Source organism: Aulonocara stuartgranti, assembly GCF_965226115.1.
Source record: "Aulonocara stuartgranti genome assembly, chromosome: 12".
NCBI classification, from domain to species: Eukaryota; Metazoa; Chordata; class Actinopteri; order Cichliformes; family Cichlidae; genus Aulonocara; species Aulonocara stuartgranti.
This window is the reverse complement of record NC_138948.1, coordinates 27,112,501-27,134,051: the sequence shown is the minus strand read 5'-3', so window position 1 is coordinate 27,134,051 and position 21,551 is coordinate 27,112,501. Positions and strand designations below refer to the sequence as shown.

General features: G+C 39.4%; 1 protein-coding gene across 3 annotated transcripts in view; it reads right to left on the bottom strand.

Annotated features, from left to right (window-relative positions):
• Positions 1–14,072: 14,072 nt before the first annotated feature.
• Positions 14,073–21,551, bottom strand: part of zbtb34 (zinc finger and BTB domain containing 34) — a 14,440-nt gene continuing 6,961 nt past the window's right edge. For all 3 annotated transcript variants that reach the window (XM_082553332.1, XM_082553331.1, XM_082553330.1), the window contains one exon: positions 14,073–20,690. In XM_082553332.1, the coding sequence (XP_082409458.1) occupies positions 19,128–20,690 (1,563 nt within the window). In that variant the 3' untranslated portion in view covers positions 14,073–19,127. The remainder of the gene's footprint in view (positions 20,691–21,551) is intronic.

The window sequence follows — 21,551 nt, the reverse complement described above, 5'->3', positions numbered from 1 at the left end:
GTCCATTGTTGTTTCACATCTGTAAAAGTCAGTGTCCTTGTGTTTTCAATTGAAAAACTTTTTTGTTTCCTGTCCCCCCACCATCACCACCACTAGCCGTTTCACGTCAATGTTGGAGTTAATGTAGTCATAACCATAAAAACCACCGAACAAATTTCTCTCTGGAGGAAATCAACCATGCACATTTCATGCTTTTACTCAGAGCAAAACAGACACGTCCACCAAGGGGACTGTCCAAGTCACATAAGTTGTAATTAACTGTTAATTATTTAGAGCTCAACTAAATATGATGAACAAATTGAGGTGAATTATAGGCTTAAAGAAATTATTCTATTAGAACTCCTGTGTAACAAACGTTCTGAGCATAAAACATCCTTGAACGGAAGATGTCAACACTTATTTTCAGGATGTTAAATGTTTTGACATCCAGAATTATGAAAGGACTGTGAAGGGGAGGTGACTTTTCAACTGTATCCTTTTTCCATTTTCCAGTGGCTGTGAGCCAGTGTCAGGGTAACGCTTTTTTTAAGAAGATGAAGAAGCCAGTATAACTGCAAAATAAGATTGAATAATAAAATCAAGAATGCTGATAGCCTTTTCAATAAATTAAAATAATAAATTATATATTTAATTGAAAATGCTCCATATACAATTTATGACGGCATACACAGTATTTTGTTTAAAGTGAGAGCTCTGGTGTGTTTTCTGGAAAATATGCGCTCATTTTGATTTTTTAATGCCAGCAGTAGGTTTCAAAACAGTTTGGGCAGGAGTAAACTCCCCTCCGTGTTGCATCATGCCTTCTGTTAACAACACAGTAACAATTGAAAGCATTTGGTAACTCAGGACACAGACAGCTCTGGTTTTGAAATCAAAGGGCTAAATAATTTTTTGCTCAACAGGATTTAGGTTGATCAACAAGTTCGGGGCCTCCATATTTCTGATTCACTTTGTGCCAATTGGTGTGAATGGATCTAAAATGATGTTTGGCACCTGGATTCTTTTACTATTAAAGCTCTACTAGTGTTACATCAGTACAGAATGTGATATGGTATCGTCTTGCTTTAGTAAATAGGGATGCTTTGATTCCATACGTGGACTGGAGATAAATCCAATCCTGACTCTTAAAGCTAGACTGAGTATTGGTGAAAATAGGCCAAAGTATCAGGTTGATCTTTTGAATTCAGTTCTATATTATTCAGGGTTTGCAGCACAGTGAACAACTTAGATTATACAGAGAAAGCCAACAGCTAAAGAGTCTGTTATGGATGCTACGCCAACAGCTTTTCTTTGCATGCTTGCAAAAGTTTTCAGTTATTTTCATTTAAATGCAAACTCAGATGAGTTGACCAGTCTGCTTCTCTCTGTACCTCTGACATCTCACAGAAGGAAAAGGTCAAAACTAGTGCAATTTTTCAAAGTGGTCTTTAGCAGTAGTTCTCCGGGCTTTCTGAAGGTTATTCAATGATTTTTTTCAAATTTTTAGTTCAGTCCCTGAACCTGATCACTTTCAGAGGAATATTTTTTTGTTTGCTCAGCCACTTAACGCTGACCTATGAATTATTTAAGCAAAAAAGAAAAAAAGAAACTTATTTTAAGGGATTAACCAGTGTTGAGTCTACACATAAAAGACAACTTCGCAAAGAACTAATTTTAACATGCAGCTTTAGGCACTTTGTCACAATCTGTTGCACAAACACATCATTTGTTACCATTTCATTAGTTGAATCTATGTAAAAATGCCAAAGATAGCACATTCTGACAGGTATAAGTAGAATAGCATTTTTACAGCAACAACGTGATTTCCATAGAGTTCTAGATCAGAAACTTGGCATATCTTGGCATGGTGTGCAGTGTGTCTTTAAAACATCTGAGGAAACTGGAAAAGTGGAGAATAAAAGAAGAAATGGTGGGTCTAAAACACTATCTAGAGCAGATAAAAAGTATCTGAAAGTCATGTCCTTAAGAAACAGGAAAAAAAACCTGAAGATCCAGATGCATCTGGACCTTCAGTTGATCCATCCACAGGTCACTGACCTCATTAAAAATAGTCTCAGAGGAAATGTCGCTGTCAAGAAGCCATTCTTAAGGAAGGGAAAAGCTGAAGTATGCCAAATTACACAAGAACTAGGCTGCAGCCATCAGTAAAATATAATGGAGGTTTGGAGCTGCATTTCAGTCAGTGGCTATTGGGATTTTGTTGAAATTTATGAAACTGTACACACAGGAAGGTACAGTCAGATTTTGAACCACGATGTAATACCATGGTCCACACACACTGCCAGTGCAGTAAAATATTACCTGTATAGAAAAACACACAGCGTAACAGTATCAGTCGTGGATTGGCCTCCCCAGAGCCCGGACATCAACATTACTGCACCAGTGTGGGATCATCTTGACAAAGGACGGAACTAAAAACACCCAACATGCAAACAAGACCTTTGAATGCCCTTCAAGAATTCAAGAACTATTCCTGAAGACTACTTAAAGAAATGACAAGAACGCTTGCCTAAGAGAGTTCAGGCTGCTGCACCTATGTTTAAGCTGATCCAGATGTTACACATTAAAGAACCTCTCCCTGTTCTTTCCTCAGAATGATGAATAAAATTGATAAATTTAGCAATCATATCAGATCCCTTCCCGAAAACCCAATTTAAAAAAAATAAATCTCAGCAGCAGCATTTGTTGCTCTAAAACCTGTATATCATCGGTCAGTATTAATGGGGCCTTCACAGATGTGCACTGAAGCATTTTTGCTGAACTCTATGCTGATGCTCTCTCTCCTCTTAAACCCAGAGGACACAATTTCCATGATTTCCAAAGAGAAGTTCAAATTTTGATTGCATAGACCACAGGAAAGTTTTCCGCTTTGCCTCAGTCCATTTCATGTGAGCTTTGGCCCAGAGAAGGCTGGGTCTTTTTTTCTTTGCATGGCAGCATTTTAATATCCATCAGTGAAGCGCAGTACAACTGTATTCACTCATAGTAAGAAGTGTTCCTATGTGAGCCTTTGTGGTGATTTCCACTACAGGACCATGCCTGGTTTTATTGCAGGGCTGTCCAATGGCTGGAAGATCATGGCTTTTCAATGGTGTTGTAGTTTTGCCCCTTGAAGACATTTCTACTATTACTCTCTTGTTATTCTACAATTCCTGGACCAAAAAAAAAAAAAATTCTTTGGATGCTATTGTGATACTCAGTCAACTCACTGACCTGTTGTTTCCCATCCCAAGTTTCCCACTGAGTTTATTGTTTGTTTATACTGCTTCCATGATAAAAATGCAATTTCATCATTTGATAGATAGTATTTGTACTTTTATAACCTTGAATATAGGCTTTTAATGTTTCCCAGATCATTGCATCTTTCTGGTGTGTGTGTGTGTGTGTGTGTGTGTGTGTGTGTGTGTGTGTGTGTGTGTGTGTGTGTGTGTGTGTAAGAAAGTGGAATCAATTAATCCTTTTTTTTTGGGGTCTGCCATCTTTTGTTTAATGTTACTGACTGTCAGGTATCCTGAGGTATGAATGCTATGCTATCGTTTCAGAGTCTGTCTCTGAAATCAGTGCTGACATCTGTTTAATGGAGCATTCCTCTGAAGTGACCCGACTGTGACTCGACTCGAGTCCGTCACTGTCACCATCTCTCTGTCAAAGAGCAAAAGCCAACTCTGTGCGCCACCCAGTACCAAAAGGAAAAGGAGTAAAGATTTTTCCGAGTCGTTTATTTGACCCCTTCCTAATTGCTGAAGTAAAATGATTGTGATGCATATGGGAGTTATTAAAGAAGCTTAAAAATAAAAACACATAATAACGCAGCAAGGCTTTCCTTTGGAAGAATAGCCACGTCATTGTTTATCATACGTATTCAGTCTAACTATGGTGGATTTAATAACATGCCCCCCCCTCCCACCATTTTTCCCATTGTCCCCATTTTCCAAAGGCTCAGCGTTTGAACTTTGGAGATGTGCAGATTTACTTTTAGCTTTAGAGCACATGTCGTGACTATTGTTTCATATTCTTCCACAATGTCTACAAGTTCTGTGCAGGGCCTTCAGAGGAAATTTCTTAAGGGTCAATAAGAAGAATTTTCCTTAGCACAATGGAAATTGTTATGCAACACAATGCGGAGACCCCCCCCCCCCCCTCCTCCCCTCCCCAAAATACTGCAGGCATGGCATCTTTTTTGATGGAAAACCAAAAAATCTCTATCAGTGTAATTTATTGCATCTTTGAAGATATTGATGCTTCAGTTTCGTGCACGGTAAATTTTTTTCCCATGTGGAACCTGTGACCTCTAGAAGCCAAACTCTGTTCTCCCTGCATTTTTATTCCACTGCTCCCTCAATCAATAATAGCTCACAGATGCCGGACACAAAGACCCACATACGAACTTCTTTATTATCTGGCATTAGTTTGATAAACTCATTTACAAGAAATTTGGAGAGCAATTAATTTTTAGTTGAATCCAAAATCCTAAATGTTTGTGTATTGGTATATAAAAGCAAAACATGTGCCACCGCATGTCTGTTGGAAACTATTAAAATTTAATTTAATATTGTAAAAAGCTGATGGATTATTGCTGCCAAATACTTAACCAAACCCTCAAAAAAGCAAAACAAAGTGCTTATTTCTTTGGTTTACTACTACTTTTCTTTGGTTTGTCTACTCTATAAGAAAGCTAATCAGCCAATCACATGGCAGCAACTCAGTGAATTTTGGCACGTAGACATGGTCAAGGTGACGTGCTGAAGTTCAAAATGAGCATCAGAGTCGGAAAGAAAGAAGATTCAAATGGCTTTGAATGTGGAATGGCTGTTGTTGCCAGATGAACTGGTCTGAGCATTTCAGAAACTGCTGATTTACTGGGATTTTCTGCACAACTATCTCAAGGGTTTACAGGGAATAGTCTGAAAAAGAAAAAGATATCCAGTTCCCTGGCATTTTTGTGGGCAAAAAATGCCTTGTTGATGCCAGAGGTCAGAGGAGAATGTAGAAAGTAGAGATGGCACGATACCACTTTTTTATGTCCGATACCGATACCGATATCATAAATTTGGATATCTGCCGATACCGATATGAATCCGATATAGTGTTTTTTAATCAACAAAACTGTTTTTTTAAATATCTTGCTGCATTTTGTATAAGTTCATACTCAAGTTTAAAACAACAACTACACTAAAGCTATTCTGTTATACCTGTATGCAAAAAAAAAAAATTTCATAGTTCAGCAATACTGATCAATCTAATCTTGCAAGTTTTGTGAGGTGCTTTCGTGATATTTAATGGATCGGATTACATTTTTTATTTTTCTCCGATATCCGATCCAGTAATTTAGGTCAGTATCGGACCGATACCGATACGTAATATCGGATCGGTCCATCTCTAGTAGAAAGCCAACAGTAACTAAAGAGCATCTCTGAGCACACAACAGGTCAAACCTTGAAGCTTCCACTCCTGTCAGCTAGAGCAGGGCGATATGGCCAAAAATATTTATCGCGATATATATTTGAAAATTTGCGATAACGATATAACTGACGATATAATTGATGCGAGACAAAATACAACTCCACAACATTACTAGCACAAAAAGACAACCTTCCATTTATTTTCACTTAAACAAGAAGCTTTTATGTACATTAAAGCTTTAGAAAAATGTAACAGTGCAAATGCAAATTCCTTGCTGAAAGTTTAACCAAAAGGCATTTCCAGTAGAAATGGGCTGACATATCCTGAGCATAACCATGTATAATATCCACTGAAGTTAAAAAGAGGTGCTTTGCAACATTAAACTGCAGTGTGCAGTACGTATTTTTCGGACCATAAGGTGCACGGGATTATAACGCACATTAAGCGAAACAAAGCAGTCAGATAAATCAAACTTTATTAAACTCATTCTTCTTGCTTCCTCCACGTCTGTACCATTGATTCATTAATGTTGAATTCTCTGGCTGCTGCTCTATTCCCATGTTGTTGCAGTATATTAATGACTAACCTTGTATTGTGGATGGATTATCTCAGTTGTTCTCCTGACTGAAGTTTGGTCCATTTACAGCATCCTGCCATGCGATTGCATTTGTCTCTAACTATCAGGAACCTTAACGTTAACTTTTATAAGTGGAAAAGTGTTAGTGTTCGTCCTCCAGCTTCACTGTTTATGTTATGCTAACGTAGCTGTGTCGCTAGCGATCACGTAGCACATCATTATATACCAGCTAGCCCAACTTCAGTAACCCTACAAACGTCACTGCTGTTTAGTTTCCTGTCTTCATTTATGTTGGAAGTGATAGCAGAGCTGTACGTTTGAATTTTTTCAGAAATCTCTCAGTCAGAACATGCAATATCATGCTTAGGTAACTAGCGAAACTAGCGAGCTAACTTCCGCTAGCTTCCTGCTAACTTCTAACTCCGTTAAATGTAATAAATTTTGTTTTCATGGATGCCTGGAAGTTAAACTTCATAGTTACACCTGGTAAAGCAGCAATGCTGATCGTTTTATTAAAGATGAAAGAATTTAGACAGTTTTTAACTCTCAGTGATGCTGCAGTGTTCGTTTGACCTGAATCATATGGAGTTTAGGACCCAGATTACTCCCAGACAGTGTTGCCAACTACTCAGTAAGGAAAATCCTAAAAGTCGCTACATGACGTCATCGCCTAATTTGCATAATCGGTCATGCTAATCTAATTGTAACCTATGTTGTTGGAGAGAGAAATAACATTGTGGAAGAGACATAAAGTGAGTAAAAAACGTCCTAAATTCATTTAGAGTTTATTTAGAACTACAAATTAAATTTCTTTTAGCAATTATTGTTTTTTTTAATGTCACAATTCCAACCCTGCTCCTTTACCCGGGCTTCGAATAGCAAAAGTGACCCGAAATAAGCACTCTGGTGGAGTTACTTTGTGTGTGTGTTTATAAGTAGTTTTAAACCTTGTGATCCACAAAACAGCATAAGAGTAAAAGAGTAAAAGAAGAACTGACTGCGTTACAGCACCCGCTGCTTGTTGAGAGTAAAAGCGATACACGCTTTCACGTCTTTTTTTAGCGACTTTTTTTTAGAAAAAAAGTCGCTAAGGGGTCTGAAAACTCGCTAAATATAGCGACAAAGTCGCTAAGTTGGCAACACTGCTCCCAGATTTAAGAGCATCTTAGTCCGACAAATAACGACGGCCGCTTGCATGTTCTGCAAAAAAATGTGCTTTGTCCTGTATCTGACGGACAAACACCAAACCAGTTCCACATCACTGAAGTTGCACCATTTTTACAAACCAATTCTGGTTCATCTGTTTCACTCAATAATCGGCCATGTGCGTAAGAAAACAAAGGCATGCGCGTTTTACTCATATTCTATCGCGATATTTCATTTTCCTATCGTTGCCTAACATTATACCGGTATTACCGTGAACGGTATAATATGGCCCAGCCCTACTGTCAGCTAACAGGAAGCTCAGCAGAGCTGCATGATCTGATGGGTCTTGATTTCTGATACGACATTTGGATTGCAGGGTCAGAATTAGAGATAAACAACATGAAAACATGGATGCATCCTGCCTTGTATTAACAGTTTATGTTGATATTAGTGGTGTAATAGCGTGGGGATGCATTTTGCTCCTATTACTACCAGTTTAGGATGATATGTGTAACTATGTCTATCCCAGTGTGTGTATTTTCTGATGGCTGATGATTATCCTGAGCCGTGTCACAAAGCTCAAATCGTCTGAAAATAGTTTCTTCGGCTTGAAAATGGACCTATAATGACAGTCACCAGAGCCCGTTTGAGATGAACCACATCATGGATGTGCAACTGACAAATCAGTAGCAACTGTGTGATACTGTTGTGTTAATATGGACCAAAATCCCTCAGGAATCTTTGCAATACCTTGAATCTATGCCACAAACAATTAAGGCAGTTCTGGAGGAAAAACGGGCTCTGGCCTGGTGCTACCAAGATTTATCAAACAAAGGGGCAGATGACTGTAAGTTGTGGCCAAATCGCTTATCACAAAGACAGCCTCTAAACCGTAAGTTTCCTGTGAGTCAAAATGACCTGATCATGAATCAACGTCATTGAAACAGCTTGACTTAGTTTTAATAAAGGAAAATATGAACAACATAAAAGGGTTTCTGTGGGAAAAGGAGTGGTTTCTGGGAATCTGACAGAGGTTCCTCTCACTCTCATTTTTTTTTTTTTTTTTTGTTAATCTCATGCCAGCTCACGAAGACGCTAACTCACAAGTTACAAAAGGTTTATTTAAAAAGCTGTTACAGATGCTACAAAGGTTGCTTTGGAACCTTTTCAGCCGAGCCTCAACAAATCTATTTAAATGATATCATTCCGAGCAAATGGTACATTTAAACAAAACACCCCGCCCCCCACCACCACAAGATTTCACACATGATTAACCATCAGAGTGGTTTCTCATTAAAACTCACTTTAGCCGATCTCACTGCATTTCTGTCTTGCTTTAGTTGGCATAAAAATGCACTATCCACATAAACAGATGTATTCTGCATGTATTCAGTTACTTCTTCATTAGTTCAACCAGTTCCAACTTTCTGTTGTATCAGGTAAAGATAAAAGACACTTTTTGAAAAGTTTGACAGAGTTTTGAGGCTTTAAGCTTATATTTGTCCTCTAATCACTTCCAGTCTTCTCTGCTTCCTGAAGAGAAGTCCCCAGTTTGCAGTTATGTTCACTAGCTCTGGGCCTTTTTTAAGATTGTTTTTCCACAGCAGCAGGACTGCAGGTGTTATTCATAGCAATGACAATGGCATTACTATAGTGCCACAGTAAATGTTCTTGTTCCCAGCAGAGCCTTTGACTTGCCACCTTTAGGAAAAACACACATGGATTTAAGGATGACGCAGTATTCTCATCACCTGTGCTTTCTGTGGCTCCACACGTCAAAAAATAAGCTTATTAGGTCATTTTTGATATTAAAAGTGTGCATTTTTTATATGTCAATATTCCAAAGGCATACATATAAGAAAGCAGAAGTTTAGAGATTCCCCAACTAACAAAAATGGCCAAAGATTTCATGTGAAAGGGTGAGAGCAGAGCAACAGCTAGAAGAAGATAAAGTGTACTATATTTCCAAAACTATTCACTCAGCCATTCAAATCATTGGTAGGGTCAGGGGGCGGAGGGTACCCTGCATCCAAGCCTTACCTAACAAAGTGCAACGCAAAGCACTGGATGCAGTGGTGCATTGAACGCTGCCACTGGACTCTAGAGTTCCTCCATCTGACAATCTGATGGACAATGGTACTTGTCTAAATGTGAACTGCATCGTAAAGTTTGGTGAATCAGGGATTGTGGTGTGGGGTTGTTTTTCAGTAGTTGGGCTTTTAGTAAAAAGACCTCCTAATGCTTGGGGATAACAAGTAAAGATGGGAATTGATAAGAATTTAGCGATTCTGATTCCATTACCGATATCACTTATCCATTAGATTTCTTGTCAGTTCTCTTAGCGATTCTCATTGAGTTCTCCCTGGCTCCTCTTTGAGAGTCACCACCATCTCTAAGCAGCATATCAAGTACATTACATTCATGCAAGTGAATTACATGCTGTGTGGTAAATGTTTCTGCATGTTGGAGGTATTTCTCCTCTTGTTGTGATCAGTGTTGGGGACATTAGTAAAAAAAAAAAGTCATGTATTACATCGAAAACTTTTTTTAAGGACAAAGCAGTATGTTACATACAGTGGGGCAAAAAAGTATTTAGTCAGCCACCGATTGTGCAAGTTCCCCCACCTAAAATGATGACAGAGGTCAGTAATTTGCACCAGAGGTACACTTCAACTGTGAGAGACAGAATGTGAAAAAAAACATCCATGAATCCACATGGTAGGATTTGTAAAGAATTTATTCGTAAATTAGGGTGGAAAATAAGTATTTGGTCAATAACAAAAATACAACTCAATACTTTGTAACATAACCTTTGTTGGCAATAACAGAGGTCAAACGTTTACTATAGGTCTTTACCAGGTTTGCACACACAGTAGCTGGTATTTTGGCCCATTCCTCCATGCAGATCTTCTCGAGAGCAGTGATGTTTTGGGGCTGTTGCCAAGCAACACGGACTTTCAACTCCCGCCACAGATTTTCTATGGAGTTGAGGTCTGGAGACTGGCTAGGCCACTCCAGGACTTTCAAATGCTTCTTACGGAGCCACTCCTTTGTTGCCCGGGCGGTGTGTTTTGGATCATTGTCATGTTGGAAGACCCAGCCTCGTTTCATCTTCAAAGTTCTCACTGATGGAAGGAGGTTTTGGCTCAAAATCTCACGATACATGGCCCCATTCATTCTGTCCTTAACACGGATCAGTCGTCCTGTCCCCTTGGCAGAAAAACAGCCCCATAGCATGATGTTTCCACCCCCATGCTTCACAGTAGGTATGGTGTTCTTGGGATGCAACTCAGTATTCTTCTTCCTCCAAACACGACGAGTTGAGTTTATACCAAAAAGTTCTACTTTGGTTTCATCTGACCACATGACATTCTCCCAATCCTCTGCTGTATCATCCATGTGCTCTCTGGCAAACTTCAGACGGGCCTGGACATGCACTGGCTTCAGCAGCGGAACACGTCTGGCACTGCGGGATTTGATTCCCTGCCGTTGTAGTGTGTTACTGATGGTGACCTTTGTTACTTTGGTCCCAGCTCTCTGCAGGTCATTCACCAGGTCCCCCCGTGTGGTTCTGGGATCTTTGCTCACCGTTCTCATGATCATTTTGACCCCACGGGATGAGATCTTGCGTGGAGCCCCAGATCGAGGGAGATTATCAGTGGTCTTGTATGTCTTCCATTTTCTGATGATTGCTCCCACAGTTGATTTTTTCACACCAAGCTGCTTGCCTATTGTAGATGCACTCTTCCCAGTCTGGTGCAGGTCTACAATACTTTTCCTGGTGTCCTTCGAAAGCTCTTTGGTCTTGGCCATGGCGGAGTTTGGAGTCTGACTGTTTGAGGCTGTGGACAGGTGTCTTTTATACAGATGATGAGTTCAAACAGGTGCCATTCATACAGGTAACGAGTGGGGGACAGAAAAGCTTCTTACAGAAGACGTTACAGGTCTGTGAGAGCCAGAGATTTTCCTTGTTTGAGGTGACCAAATACTTATTTTCCACCCTGATTTACGAATAAATTCTTTACAAATCCTACCATGTGAATTCATGGATTTTTTTTTCACATTCTGTCTCTCACAGTTGAAGTGTACCTCTGGTGCAAATTACTGACCTCTGTCATCATTTTAAGTGGGGGAACTTGCACAATCGGTGGCTGACTAAATACTTTTTTGCCCCACTGTAATTACTCCCAGGAGAAGGTAATTTGTTATATTACTTACTCCCTACATTAGTTTCACGTTTCTTTGTAAAAAATGACCTGAAACACATAATTGCCATTTATCAATATTAAACTAGAGGCTACAGTCGCACACACCAACACAAATCCTTATCCGAAGGAGGAGACACATACTGTATGATCCTTGTCTTAGTATTTAGGTATGAACACAAAGCAAAGATGAAAACCAGCACAAAGAGACATTTAAGCAATCGCCACAGTGATTCTGCTTTAGAAACATGAACAGGTAGAACTGAAGGCTGCAGCCTGACTGCTCATCTGTTTGTTACCTGTTGAAGCTCAGGGTCTGTCTCCAGGGCTGGGTTTAGCGTTCACTCAGGAAATGTTACTCTGGGTTCTTGGCTAGCTTACCGTTAGCATGCAGATGTTTGCAAAGAGCCAGAGTTGTGTTAGCAGCATAATGCAGTTGTTTCTGTCCTGGATACAGTTTGCATTTTACCATCGCACTCTCATCCTTTTGTGCAATAAAAATAGTCATGCACACATGCATGCTGTAGACTGTCTATTTTCCTCCTCCAACACACAAACTGAAATCAGACGATTGTAGCAAGTGCAAGTAGAATGATAAGAAGAATCGATAAGCAGGCAGACTAACAATTCTAAGGAACAGTAATTAACTTTCACATAGCTTCTGTAATATGAAGATATTAAGAAAGATTGTAACCTTGCCTTGTGGTTGACTGCTTACTTTTCGTAACATCTATTCAGTCACATACTACTGGGCCTAAAGAGTTATGGTACTGTTTCGAGTCAGGAGGACAGATGTCAACTTTGCTGAGTTGTTAGTTAGGTTCTTTTAAACAAGAAATTCATTCAAACAAGACCTTCATTACAGAATAAAGTCATTTTTTTCTTTAAAAAGACTCCATCACTTATCTTTCATATATAACACTTTGGGATTAAGTGAGGAGGTAAGTCAGGAGTATCTGTGAACTCTAGGCCGTAGCTGAGTCTTCGTGGCCTTTGTGGAGATGATACAAGGCAACTATTCATGACTGAGCCAACAACTTGTCCAACAAACACCCAGCAATCAGATTCTAACTCCAAAACTGTCATATTGACACTAATGAAACAGCTACCCACTATTTACTCGGATCCAGCTCAGTTTGTGTTACGAAGCCGCAATACATCATACTCACAGAATGCAGCAAAAGACGCCTTGTGGAAACGGGACTACCTCTGGGTTCCTGGCCTTGTATTTTGTGGTTCTTTTTATTCTCTTATTCCACTGAACAGAGCACTTTAGGGTGTTATTTTAGGATCACATGTCTTTGCAGTCCTATAACGCTGTCATTTAAATAATTCGTCCAATTTATTAAAACCTCCAGCAACGAGTGATGCATCACCTACTGCCAAGTATTGTGTTATTTACTTACCAAAGATAATTGAAGTTTATGTCAAGCTGATACAAACTGCCTGACAGCGTGGTAAACAAATTCAAAAGAAAGCTTAATCAGCATTCTTGCACAAGCTCACACAGAATTAATGAATGATTAAGGTCTCCTATTCTTGCTTGTACGTACACACATATAAAACCCATAACTACATGGTGCGTATGCAGCTAGTGTAATAATCCCTACAACATAGTATTTGATCCTTGTCTTTGTCACACGTGCCAATAAGGAGAATATCTCTGGATTTTGGAAAAGACAAAACAAGGAATTTTAAGACATCACTTTGATCTGTGGTTTTCACTATTTACTGTTCAGGGTATCTGCCAGTGTATTTAAAGCCAAGGGGCTCAATTTTTCCATGTGTGAGGCAGCTGTTGAAATGGCAATGGAAGTTAAATGTGTTACCCGTTCAGAAACACTGCAAAAGTCAAAGCATTCTAGTCGTCAGCATTTGTCTCACACATCCTTAATATTTCTAATGTGACGTCAACCATCCAGGCTACAGGTTGAAGCACGCCGTGTAATGCATAGCAACGCCTGAATGGAAACGAGTGTAACGTGTGCCTATGTAACTGCCAGATCAACTTGTGATACGTGTTCTAGGCCTTTTCCTTTCTGTGAAAGAGCCCACACAGGTTTAACATGCACTCAGAGCTCACCGAGGTGCAACAGAGGAAGCTGACAATGTTTTATCACAAAAGCAACACACATGTCAGACACTCACATTTGTGAAGGTTTCGCACATGTGCACTATCATTTAATGTATACATTACTCCCATGACCTTAACACAGTACGGACAGGAAGAACAAACAGTTCAGTTGGGTAAAGACTTTGACTGGTGATAAATGTATCAAAATATTTGAGACTAATCAGGTTTATTGTTTTATGTTTTTCAACTTCTACAAGCATCACAAAAAATCATGCTTACCTAACTCAAAGTAGCTTAATTTTCATATTTCCCATTGTTTGCTTTAAAGTTTTCTAACATTTTAAAAGTGAAATTAAATTTCCCTGTTTTCAGTGACAAAGAATCTGACACACTCTCCTTTCTACGACTCTCCAAACTAATCAGTAACCTTTTGATACTGACATAACTGATATTATATTATTCTCTAGCTCCCTCTTGAGGGTAAAAGTTGCACATGCGTAACAAAGAATCACTGCAGTGCATTTTAACATTGTTCAACATAATAAATAAAGAAAGGGTGGGTGAGTAGAGTTCTCCTTTTCCCCGTTTTCTAAGAAAAGCGTTAATATTAAATAACTGATAGATCAGTTCAGTTAAGAGAAACAAAACAAAACAAAAAAAGACAAAGCAGAGCCAAATCAGCGTCTTTATTTTACAAACGCATTATTCTATTGACATTTTTTATATAATAAAAAAGCAATTTACAAGCTTAAGAACCAAAATGAAGCAGCACTGAATGATTATGAGTAAAATATATAATTTGAATAAATATATTTTATTTCATGCTATAAAATAAATTCATAAATGGCAATAGATACAACATCAGCTCTAGCTAGCTTCATTTACTTCATAGTTGTACAAAACAGTAGAGTTCTGAGGTTCACAGTTGGGTTGTGAGGTTGTGTGTAGAGTGGACAAAACAGGAGCGGAGGCATTTCTGCTATCATGGTTCAGTTCGTGGGCTCAAATGCACCTCATGCTTCAGCTCTGTGGAAAATATGGGCTCATTGAGACCTTGAGGCAGAATGTTTGGGAACAACTGACTGAGGACTTGTTTCCCCACCTGAAGAGAAGTGCACAATTATACTACGGACATATGGTAGAACGTATGTCCAGTGAGACCACTTTTAATGCTATATACCCTGAGTTCTACTTTTTTTTTTTAATGTTGTTTTTTGCCTTGTCACCAAATGCACACGAACCAGAGACATACTAGTGCAGAGTTAGGGGGGATTCAAAAACGAAAAGGAACAACAGGTAGACTGAAAACGTCCCCTCTGATCCTGAACAACTGCACCTACTGTCTCGGAGCCTGAGGAGCAAAAGGAGACCACTGAACTTCAACATAGCAACAGAGAGCCCGGTCCCAAACAGTGGCTATATAGCCCAAAATCCCTTTCATTATTTCACTCAGCTGGAGGTGCAACTCTGAACAGTGCCACTGAGTTTGATGACTGAATCACGCGCTCAGTTCTCGTGTTGCAGTTTACCAACTACCACTGGATTTTCAATTGAGCATTTCAACTGCGTTTTCACTTTCATATTTTTTTTTCTAAAAACAAGAAGTCAACCTGTCCAGAGTTTCAGAAAATATATAAAAAATAAATCGATATCAAATTGTCCTGGTCCTACTTCAATTCAACAGCTCCCTGACTTTTAGTTTGTTTGATACATGACAGGCCAATATTTCAAAAGGTTTGATGATCCCAATACACCACTTTCACTTTCAAAAAGGTTATTGCTTCTCTTTTTTCAAAAAAAAAAAAAAATACACAGTGGACAGAAACTGACAGAAAAGCTATGGAAGACTTACGATTTCTTTTCTAAGCCTGTATCAGTGTTTGTAAACTACCTGAAGTGAGTTTCTTACAAAAGGAACAGGACGAGTTGCAAGTTTGCAAAAAAAAAAATTATCAAAAAAACAAAGAAAAAAAAAAACACAAAGTAGTCTGACAGCCTTGTAAACACTTCTTTTTGAATACTTGTGGCCCAAAATGCATATCCTGTCGCTCTCAGCGAGGTGGAACTACAAGCTGACGAAGAGGGTCCATTCGAGTGTCTATCAAGTTTAGTTGGTTTTTGTAGGTGTGTACTGCCACGTACATAACTATGATACATGAATAACATTTAAACAATTACGCCCCTGTTCACCTACAACAAAAACATGGACTTGCTTGCTGAGGACAGAAAACTGAATTTCAAAGCACCATTCGAGGGGAGAGGTCCTTACAGAAGTGATTGAGGCCTTTAAGATAACTGAGTCCCTAACAGGTAACTACAGAGATAAAGGAGACTCATCGGATAGAACTGGTATGTACTTTTAACCAAAAAACAACAACAAAAAGTAAGTGCACAATCAATGACAGGAAAAAAAAGTTTTTAAAAAATTGGCAATTGTACACAATTTTTTGGCTGAGCAGCGTGCAATTCAGCTACAGTATATGTAGGTAAGATATTTTTCTGCACAAATACTCAGTTTACTATCAGCTAAATATCCTGTCTGTTCTCATGCATCTCCTGTCTCTACTTAAATGCATAAACTACAGTACATTGATTAGATTGTCCTCGGTCGTTAAAGAGGAGGGGATTTAGTATAGCCTCTGACTATGGGGCAGCGGCTTGCAGGGAACAAGTTTGCCTCATCTGATTGTAATCAAATGCTACAAAATCAGTTACACTTTAAAATCAGTTGCCCATCATGTCACAGATTAATAAAATAAAATAAAAATCCAGTGATAGCAAGTGAAAATTAGGGGCAGAGCTTAAGTAGACTAGTACAAAATGGACAAGAATGACATGACTTAATTTCTATTCATTCTTGGCTCCACTTCACAATAAAAGATGCAGCCATATTTCATCATAATCTCTCCATTTATTCCATTCCAAAAGTAAAGAGGCACAAAAATCCAAGTGCCAGAATCTAAAACATAAAGCTTGTGGCAAGGCACTAAGTTTAAGATGCCACTTGTTGTGAAGCAGTCTCTCTTTTTTACACTGGCTTTAAACAATTACATTACCTACTGCACAACTTTTATACCTTGTTTTTATGGCTTAGTATTGTTATGTTATTTATGACTCTGCTACTTAATTTCTGCTTGTTCATTTATTTATTTTCTACACAAGTGATTGTTATAAACTGGGAAACATACATTCTTTTGCAAATTGCAATGAATTAGTCTTACATTAAATTAAGAACCTATTCTTCCTAACGAGCATTCAATTACACAATCCAGCCAAAATTTACCAGAAAAAAAAAATCATCCCCTATTAGTCTTTGGTGTTGTCTTTTGGCACAAAAATATTTTAGCAGTTTGTACCCTATTCACAAAACCTTGCTGATAATATTCCAAGAAGAAATGCTTGTTGTTTTTTTTGTCTTCAAATAAAGGGCAAGAATTATCGTAGTGAGGTTAACATGAATCAGAAACTGATTTTGTTGAGGTCAGATCAGCTGGCAACCCTGCGCACATCGCCCGCTGACAAAAATATACTTGACTTGGAAAACATTAATCTAAAAAAGTACTGTATATGCTGACAGACAGACATTGGTGATGATGATTAAGAGTGTTTGTGATAAATTCGTACACTAAAGACAATGAAAAGCTAGCTATACCGATTTTGCAAAATTATCCAAATTTTGGTTTGTCGATGAGTAAAGACGACGAATGCACATTCAAAGGAATAAAAAGGACTGCACTCTTAATATAAAATCTGACATAAGCAACAAAACACAAGATTCTCCCACCAAATGCACACAACGTAGGAAATAATATGAAAACTATAAAATTGTCAATCAATTCTCAATTCATTGACACAAATTCAGCATGGACCAGTTGGGACAAAATAAAAGCATAAAGCAGGTGCTCTTCAAAAATAAAGGCATTAACCAGCTGGATGGCGAGTAAGAAAGCAAAAATAGCACAAAAGGAACCACCCAGCTGAGCTTTAAATTAGCAAATTCTAATCATCAACCAGGCCTTTTAAGTGCCTTTTAAATGTGAATATGAATTTTTAAATCACAATGGAAATAAATCTCTATATTCCCACAACACCCCATCCCCGTAATTCAAATAGTATAGATAAAATGCAATGTTACCATATATGTGACTTGTAGCCAAAAGTATTTATGTGATTGCAGAGTCTCATCAAAGCTCAAGACATTTTTACTCAGAGTAAAAATCATCACAATTAAGACAGATTAGCACATTTTATTACTGGGACAGCACTCACCCAAACTGCTAACTCTGCAAAGTGCATCGATACTTTGGATCATCAGCTACCTCTTAAAACATTTACCTCTTAACCTTGACAATACCATAAAGTGGGCTTGACAAAATGAGGAAAACGTGTTACAAGTCTGCACCTGACCCTGAACAATGCAGAAAATGAATATCACAGATTAACTGTCCAATTGTAGAGGACACAATGGAAAACAAACCCATAGCTCTTTCAAATAATGGAAGAAAAACCATGTCACAATGGCTGAGATTCCTTTGTTCTTTCTGCTTGCATATTGTTCAGACTAGTATATTATAGTGATTTAGGTGAACACATCCAGAGCTGTTCCTGGTGTGCTGAGTTTACAATGAGTACTCCCTGCCTCTGTTAGACACTGAGTATCAAACTGGAACCCCAGGAAAAAACAAAAACATATACAATAGTTCTGAATAAACCTCATACAGGGGATATAGAGGAATACAAATTACTTCACTGTATGGATGAGATTCATCCATTACATGGATGGCAGCATCTAAAACCACGCCTAGGCTGACAGAGTGAGATCTCCAGTAGTGATGAGAGATAAAATCCTGAAGTGTTTTGAAGAAAAAAAATTTTATCTTGAAAAATAACAGAGAAATGTCTCTTACTCTGCTCTCCATATTTGCCCAATAGCACACAAGTAGGCCAGCAAGCTTTCTACTCATAACATAGCACCTTCTTAATCATGTTATCCTGGCTAACCATGAAACATTTGACAAGGACTTTGTCCCTAATCCATACAATCAGCAAGGAATATTTCCCCTAAGTATCAAGGCTTTGTGTTGAAAGAATATTCTTTACAGGGTTTGGCAATAAGATACTGTACAAAAAACCTAGAACGGATTTTAAACGTTGAACACATCTGTGCCTGGTAGGTTCTTGGCTATGAGGTAGAACCTGGTGAGTTTCATTTAAGTTAAAATACTGTCTATTATGAGTATGTAGTTGCATCATGAGGTATTGAACGGATATGTCACACGAAGCTTTGCACTGGCAGAAAAATCATTCCTTGTGTGTAAGTGGCCTCCTGTGGCCACATGTGCAAAAACAGGTTAGGTAAAAAGGTGATATGACAAGCATCTTACCAGAGCTTTCACATTATCAATTATTGCAACATGCCTATATAACTCTGTAAATATGTTTTAAAAAACATGGAAAGATAAAAAGAGAAATCAATCCGGGGGTCTTGATTATTGGGACCACCTTAAAAATAGTAAGTCGTTACTCCCTTTACTTGAAAGAATCCGATTTCTATAAAGCACCCATTTTCTCTCTGTATTTAGCATCTAACTTTCACAAAACTGACAGAAACCCTCGATGAAAGAAAGGTCCATAGTAGCGGGAGCTGATTCAAAAAGAGGAGAGTCCTTTAAATTGCGCTGAAATAAACATTTCTTAAAGCTTCCTTAACCTGAAGCAGGACCTAAAAATCACATCTTGATGCTTGAGCCTCCTCTGGACTGCACTTTGAACTCTCCTCCATTTCATTGGCTGGTGCCTCTTCTGCATATTGTGCCTCAAAGGCCATCCCCTCAGACGTATCTTCTTGGTCCTTCTGACCTGAGCTTCCCTCCATCCTCTCTGGAGAGTCCATGTGATTGCTGCCCTCTGATGCTCCCAGGTGCTTCTTCCTCAGGTGCTGGTTAAGGGTGCCCTGAAATGGGAAGCATTTCCCACAGATCTGACAGTGAAAGGGCTTGTTGTCCGTGTGGCCACGGATGTGGTACTCCAGCTGGTCTTTCCTTGTGTACTTCTTGCCACAGAATTTACAAACAAATGGGGTGATTCCCATGTGCAGGCGCATGTGGCGGTCCAGGCTCCCTTTCTGATTGAAGGTCTTTCCACAGTAGATGCAAATGAGTCTCTCATTGTAAGGGTACCACTGGCTCCGTAGGCTACGTTCTCGCACATCGTTCTCCAACCCTGTGGGTCCCACAGTTGATTCGCCATCGTCTGAGCCTGGTTTAATATGACTCAGCACCCCTGTGGGGATAGCCAACGGGCGCTTTGCCCTGGCTCGGCCACCTCTGAAGCCACTGAGAATGGAGCGGGAAGGACTGGTGTTGCTGAGGTTGACAAAGCACGGGGAGGACAGCCCTGAGTAAGAATAGGAAGCAGGCTGGATTACAGGACCATAAGAGCCCACAGTGACAGCCACTACCTGGTCTCCATCCACCAACTCTGTGTGATAGCCATCATCACCAGCTGAGGAACTGTCTGAATAAGTGGGCCTATCGGTCTTTTCTATCTTCACATGCACATCTGTTACTTGCCCATCTTTGCCAATCAGTTCCACTTGCTCTGTTTCTCCCTCCACGGGCGCATCGTGCTCTGACACACTATCACTACTGCCACGATCCGAGTGGCCTTCCTCTTGCTGCTGTCTCACCCGGCCCAGGCTTTTTCCTCCCAGCTCCAAGCGCACTTCATTCCCTGCCTGAGTCTGTCGGGAGTAGTAAGGGGGGGAGATCTGGGTGGGATTTATGAAGAGGTTGCTGTCATTGACCCCGTTGCGGCTAGTCTGCAAGCTGTCTTTCTCTGGGCTGCTGACACTAACTGGGAGGCTGATCTTGGAATGGAGGCTCTCCAGGATTTGGGTGCACTTGTCAATGATTGCCTGCATTTGCAGAAAGCTGGCAGCGGTGAGAAAACTGATAATATCTTTGAGCTGCAGGGACATGTGACCTGTGTAGCAGAAAGCAAGAAGCTGTTCAAACACCTCAGGGCTTTTGATGACTGAAATGGAAAGGCCACTCATGGTGCTCAAAGCTGAGTGGTCACGGAAGTAGGGTGAACTAGCTGCCAGCACGGCCTTGTGGGCTCGAAAGGGCTGGCCCTGAACGTGAACAATGATGTCGCACAGCTTCCCTTGCAGCCGCAACTCATTGAGTTGGGTCAGAACAGTGTTGCTGAACTCCGGCACATCAAACTCGATGTAGCTGCCGTCGTCCATTTCTTGTATACGTTTCTCCAGTTTGTTGACAGCCTGATGGGAGAAGAAAAAAGACAAAATATCAGATGTTGTCATATTAAACTGCAACATTTTAATAGCTTCAAGGTACAAAAAAGCACTGGGCCATGTATACACTCAGCTTTGTGCAGAAACTAATGCCATGTCATTCAAGCCCTGCACTAAATCATACCTTCATTAACACTATAATGTTAAGTAGGTTTAAACTGCTCCTCAAAGCATTTTTAAAATTTGACAAAAAATGAACTCCACTATCAGACAAGCAGGAGAAAATGGATGGATAGATTCCAATTTCTTTCAAGTTCACTCTTTACCCTAACAACCTTCAAACATTCAAGATTTTATGCTTTTCTCATTGGCATTAACCACCAACATGAATATGTGAATAATAATTGTGTTAATTACATATGCATTAGGGTGATTAATATATAATATAATATAATACTAATATATAGACTAATATATCTGCTACAGGCAACTGGATGAATTGACTACCAGTTGGTTTTTGGTTGCACTGCATGTACACACACACGGTTGTCTAGGAATGCAACTGTCACTGCCAGTTGCTGGACTGATTGTGACATGTCAAATTTTAACTTCGGTACCTTACCAAAGCCATTTCTTAATAGCCATTTCTCAACCTGTATGTGCACACACATGCTGTTTAAAAGCAGCACAAACTGAGTGCTTAATACAATGTGAAAAAAGATGCTTGGTTGAACCACGTAGCTCACTTAAATTTTTGCCAAAACAGTGCCCCTGCAATAAATTACAGTAACGAGGCAATTATTAGATTCTCAGCCATGGCTTTGGGTTGGCTGTGGATCACGAGGTAAAGCAGGTTACCTACTAATCGGAAAGTCGGTGGTTCAAAAC